The sequence below is a fragment of the Limanda limanda genome, chromosome 15, assembly GCF_963576545.1.
Source record: "Limanda limanda chromosome 15, fLimLim1.1, whole genome shotgun sequence".
NCBI lineage: Eukaryota > Metazoa > Chordata > Actinopteri > Pleuronectiformes > Pleuronectidae > Limanda > Limanda limanda.
In genome coordinates this window covers 13,229,431-13,246,921 of record NC_083650.1, presented here as the reverse complement: position 1 = coordinate 13,246,921, position 17,491 = coordinate 13,229,431, and the positions used below count along the sequence as shown (strand labels likewise).

The 17,491-nt window shown below is 40.5% G+C and overlaps 1 protein-coding gene across 1 annotated transcript in view; it reads left to right on the top strand.

Annotated features, from left to right (window-relative positions):
• Positions 1 to 17,491, top strand: part of eys (eyes shut homolog) — a 155,534-nt gene that overhangs the window by 125,698 nt on the left and 12,345 nt on the right. Inside the window, exons 40-41 of the mRNA XM_061086984.1 lie at positions 4,154 to 4,262; positions 7,733 to 7,956. Coding sequence (XP_060942967.1) covers positions 4,154 to 4,262; positions 7,733 to 7,956 — 333 coding nt within the window. The remainder of the gene's footprint in view (positions 1 to 4,153; positions 4,263 to 7,732; positions 7,957 to 17,491) is intronic.

The following is a 17,491-nucleotide window of genomic DNA, read 5'->3' as shown; positions in this document are numbered from 1 at the left end:
TCTTCATCGTTTTGCCCAAAGACACTTCAGCATATGGACCGGGTGAGCCAGGGAACAATCAGGCAAACCCATGACTAATGGATGATGGATGAAGCAGATGTTCTGACTTTTATTCCTTATAGAGCAGGTTAAAAAAAAAACTGCATTTCCTTTCAGTCTGGATGTTGTTAGACCCTGTCTGTCTGATAAACATCCATGTCCTTAAACCTCACCCCCTGAGTGGGTAACACTGGATTTCTGCTGAGAGTTTGCAGCCCATGCAGTCTATTTTCACACTGATATAATAAAACACATGGTGTAAATGTTAGTGAATATTTATTGAGCTAACTCCTGCCTGTGGGATTGTTAGTTATTTCATGATGCTTAAAAAACACAAAATGTACTACTTGTATGCTCTGACCGTTGAATATTGTTTGATGTAAAAACATACACATGGGTGGGTGTGAAATGTTGCCTAGCAACAGCTGCTGTAAAAGGAAGAAAACAGACGAGTGCTGTGCGAGGAGGAGAATTTCAAAATAATGGCAAATTTGTCTGAGAGGTTCTTTGAATCAACATCACGAAGATGAGAAGCTCGAGCTCTAGTTTTGTTGGGTTAAGAAACAGCTGTACACCTCCGTCAACAATATGATTGCTAACGAAGATGGTAGTCTGCCTGTGCAATTTGGAGAGGTAATTAGCAAACACTCATTGATTCGTTATTCCGAACTACAGTGGACAGAACCCATCATTAGCACATTCCCACTGGGTTTTAATCGCGGCAAGATTAATGTGGCTACGACATTTATTTGGGGGGAGAGCCGTGCCACATGTGCAGCAGAGGGAAATGTGAGGTCTCAATATTGATCGTTCTGTTGTTGCAGCCACGTCCTCTCAGCACAATGCCCAATCTGAGGCCACATATGTTTATCAGTGACTGTGCATTCAGCGTGGCATTGACTAGCGCTGCCATAAAAGATTCATTGATGAAGCAACCAGCCGCCCCTGCCTGCTCACTTTGAATTTCTTTTGTGAACCCCCACAATGCCAAGAGGCTTGCTGGGTGCTGTCTAATTGTGTTGGTGCAGATATAATGATAGAACACAAGCTACCCAAATTAATTGAGCCTTGCCAGTCACAGCACAAATTATGCGGCGAGTGCTGCAGTGCTCCCTGTGAGTGAGAGTCGCTGCACCAGAGCCAGAGCAGGCATTACTGTCACTGTAGGTGTAGATCCTGGTGTGATACGGGGCTTGTTGCGTTCAAGGGAAAAAACAACAGACAGATCCGTCCTGACGTCTGGTGGGATGGGCGCTCAGGACGATGTGTGATTCAGGATTGTAAATTATTGTTTGTTCTCTCTCTCTCCTGGGTCACAGATTATGTTTAACTTCACAGCCTGTTGTGCGAAAAACGAATTTCACACAGGCTCCTTCATATGTAACATGTGTGACCCATTTACATTTAATCTGCCCGCGGACGTGAGCCTCTCCCGAGCGTGTTCTCCAGCTGCAGGACTAATAGATTCTTGACACTGAATCACCGGATTACTTGAAAATGATAAACCCGCCACTGCAGCCGCGCTCCACATTATCATTTGCTTTTTGTATGAATCTGAAATATGATTGGAATTAAAAAGCCATAAAAAGAGTGACAACTTGCCCATCAGCCAGTGGAGACTGTTGCAAGGGCGCCCGTGCAGTGCGTGATGTTTTACTGCCATCTGTTGCCAATACTTTCAGATGTTTTATGCAATAGTAATATTTTAATCATGATCCTCCCTCATTATAAATTTTCTGCAGGGGACTGTGATGGAGTTCAAATAGGATTGTTAAGACAAACACCTAGCATCAGGTTTAACAAATACCTTTGTGTAAAGGTGCCGGTGCTGAGAGTATTTGTAGGGTCCCTTAACATTGCAGGTAATATTTCAGTGTTGATCTACAGGAAAGTTGCAGTAATGAACTTCCACTGAATTAGTCTTTCTCTCACACACACACACACACACACACACACACACTGAGTCTAAATGGGGATGTTAAAGATGACAAATCACGTATGATTAGAGCATTAGCCAGATGAAGAAATGCATAAATGATGATTGATTAAGTCAAAATGATCACAGCCATATTGTGGCTTTTGTGTGTTTGGAGAAAATGAAATATTCATATGTTTATGTTTGTTTGCCTCAAGTGGGGAATTAGCTGTGAGATCGAGCGGTGCACAGGGAGCCCAGGAAGAAATTGCAACGGCGCTTCATCTGTGCGTTAGGCAAACCACGGCCTCTTTTTATCTTCTGATTCACCCGTATGTTTGTGTAATAGACTCCATTGTGGTATTGTGTTTATGTGTCTGTGAGATGGTGGTGGTGGTGGTGTGGGGCTGCTGGGCATATTCTGAGCGTCTAACTACCAGACCAAGTAAAGTAGTCATCCAATAGTCATCTTTATAAATAATCATCTCTGCCTTGAAGCAAGACCAATGTAAATCAGCCTGTTGGAGCATTCAACATGCACACGAGAGTTTATCAAGCAACATCATCCTGTTTGCATAGCGAGGATGCTCTCCGTGTCTCCGAGGGACCGGCTCCTCAGCATTAGCCAGGCAAATAAAAAGCTACGCTACCGAGCACCAGAATGAGCCTCCAGCGCCTCCGGGCAACACGGTGCGTTGCAATAATGTGATGCTTTATAACCCGCCATTGGTCTGTTTTTTTCTGCATAAATACATAATTTCCAATATTGTATGATCTCACTCTTTTCATTAGGACCCTATGCTATGATTGTGACTTGAAAATAAACAACGATGTAGTTTTCTGAGATCGCTCACTGATCACGCTCTGCTAATGTCAGGAGACTGACCTCCCAAACACAAGGGGGCAGGATGGTGATGGATGCCTTCCCTGGACATTAGGCTTGCATTTCACGTTGTTACTCTAAAATGTGCCTTAATTTATCAGCGTGCGTGTGTGTGTACACAACAGCTCTGGCGATTTCCATACCTGTAATTAGTCTTACCTGAAGTTGCATATGCGTGTGTGTGATGGCCTCGGGGAGACATCCAGGAAGCCTGTTTCAAATTAGCAGGAGGGCAGATGCCCTGATTGTTTCCATCTGGCCATTAAAGAGACATTCGAGGGCTTTTGCTCATCAACAGAGGTGCGATCACACAGAGCCGATTAATTAATTTTGCACAATCTGATTTGCAGATTTGCAACATATTAGCTGGGATACGTGTTAAAAGGCAGACTATGAATAAAAAGTGCTCGGTGTAGATATATATTTGTTTTGTGGTGCAACCTTTTGCATAATGTGCTGCCCTGTACAGAAGCGGCTTTTCTACCGTGGGTATTCCAGCGTGAAGCCGGTGATGAATTGGAGAGAGGGAATCACTTGACTTTGCCAAAGCTGCAATATGACACAAGTAGACCAGCTACTTAACATTATGGCTGCAACATTAATGACTAGTACGATTGTATATTTCCCCAGAGATGCGTAGAGGGTCAAATGATAAAATTGTCTTCCTTCTCATTAGGTTTTATAATGTATATCCAGTGTGTGCCCTCGTTTTTATCATTAATTAATCCTGAATGACACAATGAGCACTTATAACCATCATCATGTTTTTTTTTGACAGACTTGTTCCCTCATTATTATTATCGTTATGTGAAAAAACAATGCACATAATGGGTTTGAGCTTGATGATGTAAATGAAACTGGTTTTATCACTCTTTGCTTTTTTTGGCGGATGTACAGGCAGCGCCGTGTGAGCTACGTTTCTGCTGAGGAACACAACAACTTAAAGAATATGTCACGCCGGCACTGAGCAGAAACCCATTTCTCTGTCTTATAATTTAAAATCCAGCTGTGCACGGCGTTCTCTATTTTTTGTCGTTGTCTCTCATGGGTTTGAGCCGCAGCTTTGGAACCGAACGCACCATTGCTCCCGACCAAATGTACCGATGCATAAAGTTTCTCATAAAAACAGTGTGCAACGTATACGTTGTCATACATAGTCAGTTTATATTAAAGTCTCTGTGGTCACATTAGCGGCTCCATTACTGTGGCTGCTCTGTCTGTCTCTCCATGAGAATATTTTTCACGCTTTGCTGGATTTATTGTGTTAATCAGATACTGACGCTAACCCCAGCCTCTCTCTGTTCTTCCCTCAACAGATACAATCTGCCTGTTGGCAAACAAGGAGGGTCATGTATGATTGAAATAGCTGCAGATAATGGCACAGCTCAGCGTCTGGAGGAGTACGTGTCTCATCCGAAGTCAGAGGTAACCCGACCTGCCCACAGTCAGATCAACCCTTTCTACAGCCATTATCTCCAATAAGCATTTTATTCCATGACTAGAAAAGCACTTAGTAGAGTTCATACTTCCACCAGTGCCTCAACAGTCCCCTAATGAAACCACATTTAATTTCACTAGATCTGGGTTTTTACTTGGATCTGCACCAAACTGCACAAACTCACTTATGTCCTCAGATTTTTTACCACAATATTAATGAATTATTTTCTGAGAAATCATGGATAATATTGAAAAATCTCACAATAATAAAGAAAATCTGGATCCGCAACAAATTGATACCGCAATATAGATCAGTATTTAGAATCCAGCAGTGTTTGGTTGGTTTATATGACGCTCCAAGCAGCTATCTGTGAACATACAGCTAAATAATAAATTGTATGATTTTTTTCCCATTTTCAGTATTAATTATTGCCTTCAAATATCACACTTGTGACTGCAGCATCACAAGTAGTTTAATCATTTCTTATTAAAGCCACAGTACGGCACAGCGTTTTATTAAACTATAACAGCAGTTGCTTCATGAATGAAGAACAGGAGCTCCCATTAAAATCATGCACCTGTTACTTTGTTTGCTGAGCTGACACTGTGCAAGCATATAAGTAGGACTAAGCTAGTTCTCACTTGTTAATCACTGGCTGGTCTTTTCACTCTGGCTCATTAATTTGATTAACAACACCTATATTTGTTAATAAATTAATAATTTTTATTTTTCACCATCAAAGACGCAGAGAAGGGGCTCAACCTTCCCACAGGCTCAACCTGCCTCCCCCGCCTTCACTGTGATTTATGGTCTTCTAATTTCAGATGCCAAGTTGTTTCTCCCTTTTTTTTTTTGCTTGCTATATTTATATCTCACACTGGCTCAGCTTTACCAGCTTTTATGTAAGACAAATGTATAACCAAGATTCGATGAATGGGCTTCTGTTTAAAGAAGTGTTCTTCAGCGCCAGTTAAATCTAAGTAAATTGGAGCTGGCATGCATTGGGATTTGGCTTAATTTCATTAAGATAATATGCAATAGGAGAAGCTCACACATGTTGGAAGGGAGCAATAAATGGAGCTAGAACAGCTTGTGAAGCCCTCTGAGGCACATTTGTGATTTTCAACCAAGTGAACGGACTGAGCACTGAGACGAGTCCCGCTAATAAATCCTGAAATCTCTCTCGGTGTCAACGTCCGTAGATTTTCTCGACAACCGCTCATCTAATCGCCCTCGAACTTGGTGGATGGAAGTGCAGTGTCCACTGAAGTGTTTTGGGAGAGCTGTTGTGGATAGCCGTACCCTGACCCTCAGCCTCCATTTATTTCAAACTGCTACAGTTGTGCACAGAAAGTTTACATAATAAAGCCATTTCCCTTGTTTGGCAGAATTTATTTTGTTTACCTCCTCCCATGAGGTTGTGTTTTCTCCCGTTTGTTTGGTTTAATTGTCAGCAGCATTAAGTAAAGATTACTGAACTGATATCCACAAAACTCTGAGGAATGATGGGATGTGGGCCATGAAGGAAGCCATTAAATATTGGTGTTGATCTGGACAAAAGGGGAAGTGATGGAATAGTTTTTTCTTAAACACTGGGTGTGATATTGATGCCATTCTGGTGCTTTTGTCACAATGCCACACACCCAACGACACATGTACTTGTATATAATGACTGACTGCATGGTCACGAAAACAAGTCAAAACCAATATTATTCTTGGTAATTTTACCAATAGAAAAGTTAAAAAATAAAAATATTTATGTGTTAAATGTCTCTGTACCCAGATCCTGCATGTGAACTCACAGAATCTAAGATTTTAGGGCTTGAAGCCTTTTGGAATCCGTCTGTATTTTGACCAATTTCTCTGTGGAGAGTGAAAGGGGCGGAACGCATCGACCTCAATGAATCGTTTGTCAGCTTTCTCATTTATATACATTCATCTGCAGATAGCCGTAAACAGAGATTACAAAAAATGTCGTCTCGGCCTAAAACACCTACAAAAAGTATAACTGATAAAATAAACTTGTTGGACTGTAACCTGTGTAGTCGTGAAGCCCCAGAATATAAGCTGTAGCCCTGCAGAGGCTAATTTGTCGTCGGACAATACCAGAGAGGCTCCGAGATTGAATATGATTTCCTCTTCTCTAATGATACAAGAGAAGATTATACAGACATGCAACAATCGAGTGAAGAAAACACAGAGCATATGGCTCTTGTGAACTCTTCACTTACGAAACTCATGAATTTTACATGAGTGGCTCTTTCAAACGGATCCTTCTCGTAAACATGGTAAACACACTTGAAGCCATCATCCAGTCGTTCTCTGTCAGTCCATTGTCATCATGCAGCTCAAGTGGCTCCAAGGTGGCTCCATCACATAACATACAGTTCAGCTCATTGAAAAGACGTCTCCAGCCACAGCTACTTATCATATGTGAAAGCTTCAGCTTTGCATGTATGTTAAGGTTCTTTTAGGGCTCTTAACTTTGCGGTGACACTACATACGCGCGTTCCCATCAACCGAGTCTTTTTATAGGCTCTCAAATATGCAGTAATGTCATTTCAAGATCGCATTCTGCGGGCATCTCAAACGATCATGTGGTCTGACACCTCGCTGTCCCGTCACCGAACACCTCCACTGCAGCTGTCTCACACCTTTTCCTCCAGCGCCGGCGTGATGAATGTTACATTGGAAGGATGTCAGAGTCGTATAAATTCCCATGTGATTTCATAATGTCTGGTATGAAATGGAAAATGTCAAGAGTGAGTATAATATGTCATTACATACAGCATCCACATTATTATGGATTAAAAGTAGCTTTAAGTCTTAACCTGGAATAAAGTGATTTCTGGAGAGCAATCAGAAAAATATTTGCAATGTAGGATAAACTGCAATATCTAAAGGGACGGCTATAAGCGATTAAGTATTTATGCTTCAAACTGAAAATTCAGAAAATCCCTGGGGTGGTTTTGGTTTGAAATCCACTGTCACCTTGTTACATTATTTTATTTTCTGCAGCTCTACTTTGGTCGCACACACAATTATGCCTCACTTGTTAAATTGACCGTTATGGTCGGATAAGCTGCAAGTTCACAGAATTTATCTACATTAATTCTACCCAATTACCTTCACTTCAAAGAAACCTTGCAGCAGTTTTTAGATGTTTTACCTTTTTCTCTTTGTATCAGGATGGGTATTATCATATGAATCCAGAAAAAAGTCTGGGTTAGGCTTAAATCACGTTAAGCTTGAGAGCAACAGTAACTGATAGTGTTAATCTTCCTTGTTCATCTTAATATACAGTATGATAATGTAATAATAATGTTAATATACTCGCACACCCTGATATCCTTCTTTCACTGAAGGGGGATTCAGTGTGATTTAGTAAACGATGACACTGATAGCTGTCTTCCTAGTATTTTTTTTGTTTTATGTTTGTGGGGGGGGGTTTTTTCAGGGAACCTTTGGACCTTTATATCTCGGGGATGTCTCGTCCCACTGGGAGCTGCATGACAGGAGTGTGAAAGGAGCAAGGAGATTCATCGGCTGCATCAGGGAACTTCAGGTCAACACAAAGGAGATTTACCTGGTGGGCGAGGCGGTGAGAGGGAGAAACATCAAAAACTGCGACCCGCCTGTCTGCCAACATCTTCCCTGTCGTAACGGAGGAACTTGTGTCAGGTATGGGGTCACCTTTTACTCTAATTAAATATTACTTAACTCCCTTTGAACTTGAAACCCACCAAGAATATAAAATAGTGCCTCTGATATAAATAGCCAGTGGCCAGAAGCATTATATTTCCGGGTTGTCCGTTCTTCCATCCCATTTTAAGTGAACACGATATCACATGAATGCCTTGAGTCTATTTCGTAAAATTTGGTACGAATGTTCAGTTGTAATCACAGATGGACTGTTTAGATTTTGGTGGTTAAAAGCCAATGGTCAAGGTCAAAGTAACTTCCCAAAATACATTGTTTGCCTTGTGAACACGATATCTCAAGAACAACTGAAGGGAATTTCACTTAATTTGGCAAAACCGTTCATTTGGACTCAATGATAAACTGATTATATTTTGGTGGTCAAAGGCCAAGGTCACTGTTTCTCCCTTGTTGAAGTGTTGTCTTAAGAAGGCCACAAGAAAATTCTTTCCAATTTGGCAAAAATGTTCACCTAGAATCATGGATTTACTAATTTGGAACTGTGTGGTCAAAAGTCAAAGGTCAAGGTTGCCTCACAAAAAATGTTATTGGCCTCTTGGATAGCCCATGTCTGCCTTTTGATAATTTCTTCAAAGTTTGACCAGTTGTCGCTTGGAAACCACTTTCAGGGGTAATAGGTCTCGAGGACCTCATGGGCCTGGGGAAGAATTTATTTTGACTGAAACTGTGATTGACGGAGGCATCAAACCACAGTGTTGTATTTCTAGTTTCATTCTGTACCAATAGTACATAGCACACAATTAATGACCCTTTAAATAAGGTGAACTGCAGCCGAGTGGACCAAGTGTTAGGCATGTGTCAATTAAAAGAAAGGAGACTTTACTTTATGCATATGTATTTATAGATCTAGGTTGGACCAGCTGTTTCCTTATGCCATCGTGACTCAGTATGAAGCAGGAACATCAGAGTCACACAGTATCCATTGTAGAAATATATATTCCAATTTAAATTGTTTTCCCAATCTCTAAAAACCTGAATTGAGCTGTTGCTGTACCCTGGGAGCTTTGAACTCTCACTATCCCAGTCAGCCAGCTAGTGAAATGACAGTTTTGGCAACAGCTTCTCCTCCTGGCACCAAACGTCTCTGACTGCAGAGCTGTTCAGGCTTATCTTATCTCCATTGGACTAATTTGAGTGTGGGCTAACAGTGAAATACCGGACTGGACCAGATATCAGCAGGAAATCAATATCATTTTAACGTTTTTAGAGTGGAATTTTTTTTTCTCTATTCTATTTTTTGTTTTGTCTTCTTGGCCTGATGATGTTCTGCGTTATGCATAATTCAAGTGTTGGTAGTGAAGTCTGGAACATGTCACATGCCAAATATTTTTCAAACAGGCTGTTACAAAGTCTGTAGCTTTGCGAGTTGATTAATTTTTCAGTGTTGTTCAAAGTTTAGGGTCTCAGACAGTTTGTGACACTGCACCAATGAAATGTGGCACACAAAATAAACATCCAATTTGAAAAGGAAACTGTGGGCTTCAGTGTGATGGTGCCGGCTCTCTCTCAGCGCGGCAATATGGCTCTGAGGAGGCAACAGAAGAGAGTCCAGTTAGTTTTTTAAACATCCTCTTGCTCAATTCAGCATTTGACAAAAATGGTTATTCATCCGGCCAAATAAACCTGGTGTAAGACACAAATCTAACCGAATTGCCAAATCATATACAAGAGGAATTTAAGTTAAATATTCAAGCTGCAATGATCTGTTATTTTTGATGAATGTTGTGACTATGTATATGTAAAGGTATTTGCCATATGAAGCCAAAATATCTTGGATACAAACACTGCCGTCTTTCGCCAAGGACATCAATAGCCACAGTCTCAGTATGTTTCGCCCAATTTCTATAGCATCAAATAACTCACCTCAATCAAAGCCAGACTTAACGGACACATTTACACTTGAACGTTCATCAGTGTGATTAGAACTACCTTAAATGATAGAAATCATCTTTGAGAGAAAAGGCTATTTGATAAGGCGACTATCAGGCATTGGCCCAGAACTAAGGTACAACTAAGAAAGAAAGAGGCGGATTAGTGACATATTGCCTGAGTATCTAAAGCTAAATGCTAAACGGGTAATAAAGTAATTTCCTGCTCCTTCCTGCCTCTTACTATAGATCTGCTGTACATTGATTGCACAGTGAAGCTAATCCCTGGACCAAAGTTAGTTCCTTGCGCTCGGCCAAATGGTGAAGATCCCTCCGTCCTTCATCTGTACTCGGTGCAGCTCATCACTCTGTGATCACAGCCCACTTACCGGCAGCGGTGGCTTTCTTTTTTCAAGGATGCATTAGCTACATGTGGTGCTCTTTCACCTTAGGTCATCCAGAAAATAGAAGCCCAAAATGTCTTCTTCATTGTGTAATGACACTATCAATTAACAGTTACATTTATTAAACAGGAAATGAAAAAGGGCACCGTGAATATTGGAATATGAACGGCTCTGAGAATACCAATTAAGAGCCAGTGGCCTCATGGTCACATTGGCTTGTCATGTGTGAACGAGTGGGCCTCGCAATTATCAGTGTGATGAATACGCGCTAATGCGGTATCCTCTTGAACTGCACAGCACGCCGGGGTCACCGGGAGTTCACGGAGCTCTGCTCATTCTGCTCGTCTCCCTGAATTGCCCTGCCACAATATAATGTGATGAATAAGGCTTTTGATTGTGAGTTCGGTCGGGGTGATTTGGGCACATTCCCCGTTTTCATATGGGTTTCCGTTCACTTGGGCATGTAGAAAATGTCATTTTATAGACCAGAGCTGGTTGTGGCTGCTGAATGATACACACAGTACATATTAGTTATTCAGGGGACATGAATATGAAAAGCCAGGCAATCATCAGGGAAAGGGGGTCGTGGCCGTTTTGTTCCTTGGTGCCAGCTCTGTGACGCCTGATATCGCTTTCTGCTATGAACCTCAGCTGCAGGTTGCACAGACCATGTCATTAGAGGGATTGTAAATATGGCCGATGGAAATGTTAAAGCAGAAATTGTTTCCAAGAGGGGCAAAGAGATTCAATAATACTCTGCAGTCGCTCCGGAACAAATAAGACCACTAAGGGGGGAAAAAGCGAGGAATACTTCTTCAGAGAATTTGACCACCTGCATTTATAAAAATTCTTGTAATTAAAAAATGCAACGTCTCATCATGTCCTGATTAGACAATTAGATAAATACATACCTATGCAATCCCTCTCATGTAAGACACGTACATCAGCACAGATCTACTTTGGGCCAGTGGTGGTGGGGGGTGCAGTATGAAGACTCTTACACCTGGATCGCTGATGGTGTCCCTTAACTCGTCCCCCACGACTTGGACTGATGCTTTTGTGAGACCAGATGCCAGTGTCCAGGGTTCTGATTTTACTCTATATGTATGTTTCTTTGTTTGTGTTATATTATATTTCTGGAAGCATTAAACATCTCAGTCATGCTTTCGTGTTTTAGGGATTATATAAGCAACAAGATGAGCAAAAGTTTAATATGTTGAATGTGTATTTTAGTAACATTTTTAATAAGAGAGAACTTTGTTTTTGTTATCTTTGCATGCTGTATGCAATTTGAATGTTAAGTACTGCACCAATAGTCTAGTCAACACAACCTCCAGTAAAACAACTAAAGTGTTGTTTTTACTGTTTTTTTTGTACATATTATACTAACAGAATGTGAAGTGGTAATTAGTGAATTTTGAAGTGCTGGTAGGTGGATACTTTACACCTTGTTGTTTTTGGAGGAGGAAGCGTCTGTTCTAAGGAAAAGGAACAAAAAGACTGAGCTGAAAGACACAAAAACGCTGAGCTTGACTGCAGAGAATGATAGTAATCGTCATTGAAACATTTCATATAAATGTATGTTTCAATATTCAAGGGGGACCAATCGCAAGTCAGTCTCAGGAGTCAATTATGATGCTTCACCCTGTCATCGCATTCAAAAACTGGTCCACTCCCCTGACATGGAGGAGACAGGATTTATGGCCTATACTGCAGTTAGCCACCAGGTGGTGATCGAGACATTTTGGCTCCACACTATGGGAGCTGTCATGTTGTCCATCTTTATTTACAGTCTTTGAGACAACGTTCATCGTTTCAAAACACTCTTCAGACAGAGTGAACAGGGAAAAGAAGTTCATGCTAATGTCCATGCCTTATTATATAAATACATTTAAAAAAGCTGCTAATAACTCCTCTAATGATTAATGTGAATCACAATGCGACCTCAATTAAAACAGATTTGCACACAGATCACTTAAAATATGACCTATGTTCACACACACTTACGTATGCACATACTCACACACACAGAGCAGAACTCGTACAGACGGAATTACTCCTTGCTAATTGGCTGCAGCAGAGTCCACGTCTCACTTCTTCTGAGGTGGTCCGGCTTCATTGCCACACAAAAACTCCACTTAACAATAAATTCTCCCGATGCTCCGTTTCACTGCCTGCAAGTTGTGAAACCAATCTCATCTTAATCAGGGTTTCGAGCTGTACTTGTTTCAAAGTCCCTATAAATTAACTCAAGGTCCAACATACAATTATTTTAATTCACCACGAGAAAACAAACACTGCTACCATTCGATTGTGTGCGATTTTGGTCCCTGAAGAACATTTCAAGAGAAAAATTGCTCATTAGAGTTCATTGTACTCGTGTCTTTAGATTTTGGAGGACGTGTGCATTCAAAACAATGGTGCATGTTAAGTTTTTTTCTAAATTAGGGAGTTTTGAATGTATTTTTTTACATGTAAAGCTATTTTCTTTTTTCAGTGTAACCTCGACATACTTAAAACTTACAATAGTAGTAACACAATTATTATAATAACCTGGGGACAAGTGGCAGATAGCACAGATTGAAAAAGTGAGTGGATAGAGAGCAAGAAGAAGTTTTCTATTGTATCATAAGGCAGTTTGATTTGTCGTCATTTACATGCTACACTGTCTCACATGCATACTTTATATAGTAATAAGAAAAATGTTATTGTACATTTGATCTGGATTTGTAAGGTTTCGAACAGCAGCATGTGTTACAGCTGTCGTGTTAGAGCTGTCGTATCGTATCAGAGGTTTTTGTTCTGGTTACCAGCTTCATTAGAAGAGGCCTCTGAAATAGCACTTTAATTTCTTATTTGAAAACCAGTTGTTAATGGTGGGTATATAAACACAGTTTCCTATTTTTGGTTTTACTTAACTGCTTTATTGTGTTAACAAGTCTAATAATGTGTCAAATTTTGTTAATAGGCACAAAATATTAATATTGTGTTCTAAGTAAATCATGTGCTTATTATAAAAAGGTGTAAGAGTCTCCAATGGTAATTATAGGTAATCGGATCAGAGTACAGCTACATGTAGAAACTAATATTCCCTTTATCACTGTCAGTTCCCGGATTAGACGACACGTGCAAAATAATCATTCCGTTATCGCGAGGAGACAAAACATCAAAGTTATTACACCAGACTCTAGCTGTGTGTCAAAGGTTGGAGAAAATTGAATAAATGTGAAGTGTGTGAAACAGTGTGATCTCCACTTGAAGGTATCTGTTCTCCACAGTGAGGTGTCGACCAGTCTCCATGAAAACATCCTATTATCTTCTTCCTGATTGTCTTCATCCAGCAGGAGCCAGTTCTCCGTGTGTCTGTTTCCTTTTGCCAGGCTTCTTTTCTCCGTCTCTCATCCCTTTATCATGTCAGATATAGATAGAGCAGGGGGTTTTCTTTGTCTCCATTGTACTTTTCTACGCTATTTCAGTTTTAGGAAGAAGAAAAACACGTCTCAACATTTTGTCATGTTTTTCCTTTGCGAATTCTGCTTCATTTGGCGCGATGACAATCTCCGTTGACACGAAGATGCTGCTCCACTACTTGATCTGCAGGCTGTGATGTAGCAGAAACCCTGCTCATCTCATGAAGTGTTGCTGATGTGTCAGGAAGCGAGACAAACACGGATACTGCTGCGTCACCACATGTGGACTAAGTGGGGGAGCAGTTGTTTTGTGGTTGTAAGAAAAAAATAGGTAAGAAAATGTCACCTTTCATAGAGGCTGACTCGAGCAATTCAATACATTTTTTTCATTGAATTTATCAAGTGGAGAAATGTTGAATCAGGGTTACACAACTTTATTTTCTCAGACATAATGAAGTATTTTTCTTTTCTGCCGCCACTGTCAGGAGAAAACCTGGACAAATATATATATATATATTTATAAGTACAGTTTGAACATGTACATATACTTTAAAGTGCTTCAGAAAAGCAAAGCTTGCTGCAGAGTACAGTGTGTTCCAGGTTGGACCGTAGAAGTATTATCGGATCCCTTTAGAAAACATCCCTCAAGGATTTTATTTCAAGTGTCATCTTAAATATCCTTTTTTTTTATGACGCCACGTTTCAAAAGACCCTGTGAAGGAGACTTAACAGACACAGCCCTTCCTCTACGCTGAGGGAAAGGTTTGTGAGGGAGCCTGCAAGAGGTCAGGAGAAAGATCGAGCAGCTGTCTGCTCAAACAGGTGCTCGGGTCGGCCAGGTAAATTCCACTTCATCCCTGTGATCATATTAAAATTCAGATGACAAATAATTGAGTTGAGGAAAAAGACGTCTCACGGAATGTCTCTTCCCCCCCACCGACCAAGAATCTCATAATGGAATCGTGTCCAATTGGCTTCTTACAGCAAATGGTGTTTCCGTACCAAGGCAGATCCTCTCTATAAATAATATCTCCTAAACCCAGTGGCCCTTTTTTGTTTTAACAAAGGATGAAGTGCACTAAATTCTCTCAGAGAACTGAGGACTGACTGCCATGGCAACCGAGCCTCATCAGTGCCTTTCCGTTCAAGTGTATTTGCATACCAACAAGCACTTGAATTAAAATGTCCTGCAAATACCTTGCAAGGGAGTGAAATTTGAGCAATGCATGTGGTCACACAGCTCATTGTTCCGGCTGACAGGGGTATCATAAGCTAACCGATCAATTATTCATGATATGTCTGGTACTCATTAGATTAAAAATGTAGTTCCCATCAATAATTCATCCAGCGCGTGATGTGCTGTACTAGCGCCGCAGCCATTGAATGGCGTGAGATATGGCCAGTATCGACTTTATGCATTAGCAATTAACATATTCCGATTAGTCTACAAACATTACTACAATTAAGTCATCAAAGACATTGGCTCTGGAAAATAAAATTACCTCTTGTCACCCCACACATCAGGTTTTTGATTAAGCCAATTAAAACATGTTTTCCACTGTGCGTCTTCCCCTCGTCTGTTCACGCTCACCTTTTTATTGAGTCAGAAATATCAGCTACCTGTTTGAAGTTGGTCATTTTTAGTCATTTGTCTGCACTATAATTACTCCAATTAGTTCACTTACTTGGCAACACTTTTAAGTCTGCCAATTCACAAGATTAACAGTAATGTAAGGAGATATAACTGTTTATTGATGTACTTATTTCCAACTAAACTCCTGTTGTGGATAAGTGGAGGCTACTATATGAACTGATAATGAATAAATTAGCGTGACAATACTGTGTATTAATGTATTGATAATAAGAAACACTCAAACGTTTTGTTTTTGTTTTGTTTGTTTGTTAGCAGGATTAAGCAAAAACTACTGGATTCTCAGATCTGCACATAAATTGATGGACCCAGACATTTGGTTTCACTTTCTCTGCAGCGTTTCTCACAGGATTGATCCAATCTAAGGCGGTAGCGGGGGTGCACATGCACACACATGCACGCACATGAAAGTTGCTCTCACACGCAAACAGATTCCAAAGTACACAGCTGAACGAGTGAGGACAAATCCTCTGAGAGCTGCATTGCATGTCACTTGCAGGTTTGTGCACAAATGCAGCTGAAACTATGAGGTCTTGGATGGAGAAAACTTTCTGGATGAAAGCAAGCAGGTGTCAGATAGCGCTGCAAATGTTTTTTTTGGCCCATGTCCCATATTTCCAACAAGTTTCATAGAATTTATATGTGTAGTTTTAGCATAATTCTTCATAGAAACAAACTGAGATAGGCTACCATAATGTCCTTGGGGGAAGCAATGCGACATTAAGTGGAATTAAACTTACATTTAGAAGACAATAAAACTCACTTAAATATGACCATTAACTTTATTTCTCTGAGGGAAAAAAAATGGTTCTGGTGTGCGTTTATTTTCAGCTACTTCCAACACATCTGGAGAGAATTGTTGTTTAACCTGTGCAGGAAGTGAATCGTTTCAGGGTCAAGACTGTTCCACTGTTTTGTGTGTGATCACTTTGAATAATGAACTTTTTGTTGTGTCTCTGATCGACAGAACCCATGTAAGTAATTGCTGTACTTCAAATGAAATGTCAAGACACAAATAGATAAACCCTTACTGATCCACAACAGGTAGATTTGTAGACATGTAAGACGTGTCTATACTCATATTTAAAATCATCTCAAAGAGCTTACTGCTGCTCCAGGAAAAATATTTTGCGTATCCTTCCATCCATTTATACATTTTCTATACCCTCTCATCCTGGGCAGGAACATGGAGCCGTGCAGCCACTGACACCTAGACAGGCGATCACAACCAAGACACATTCACACTCACACCAACAGATATATATTCACACTTACATTCTCATGAATATGCAATTCAAGGTGTCCACTTCATCTTACCTGCATTTTTTTATGACTGTGGCAGGAAACTAGAGCAAGAATCCAAGATGTATGTGTCATCCCCCTCCCCAACACACATTTATAAACCAAACACTAACCAACAAATTAGGAGCATTGAAAACACAGATACATGGAAACTCCACCAGGAGTCGCTCCGTTACATATTTGATCTTTCCTCCTCCGAGTTGTCAAAGATCATACAATTGACATCTGTTCTGTTCGGTGCATGAACAATGATCATCCATGACTAATATTTTGAAAACAATGGTAGCAGTCGGGGGTATCACTTTGTGGCGTGTGTCATAAAACATTGACATAAGCATTAGTGGCCTTTTAATAGTCGTGCAATTGACATTTTCTCCTGCATCACTCACATAATGCTTTTGTACCCCAATACATCCATGTCTAACAATATTCAGCTCTCGTGACAGAATGTAAATATTTAATTCCAAGAAGGTAGTTTTTCAAGGAGCAAAATAACATCCTGCAGTGCTGCTGCTGAAAACACATTATTAATTTATGGATTTGAAACCCCCCCGCCATTGCTTCCTCTATCTGATATTATACCTTTCAAAGTTACGCACATCGTGGAGCATTTGATAAAGTCCCGGTCTCGGATAATTCTTTGCACGCTAGATCACCCTCCTCTTCTTGCCAGGAGAGCAGCCACATGCTTCTGAATAGAGGGAAAGAGGCAGAGAAAATCTTGTTCTATTCCTGGTCATAAGTTTCCTGCCTGCGTTACTAATCATCTCCTTTCTTCTGTTATTTTTCAGGGTCCCTGTGTTTACCTCTAGCAAAAAAAGACAAGAAGCCGCTTCTGCCTCTGCCGCAGAGACTAAGATG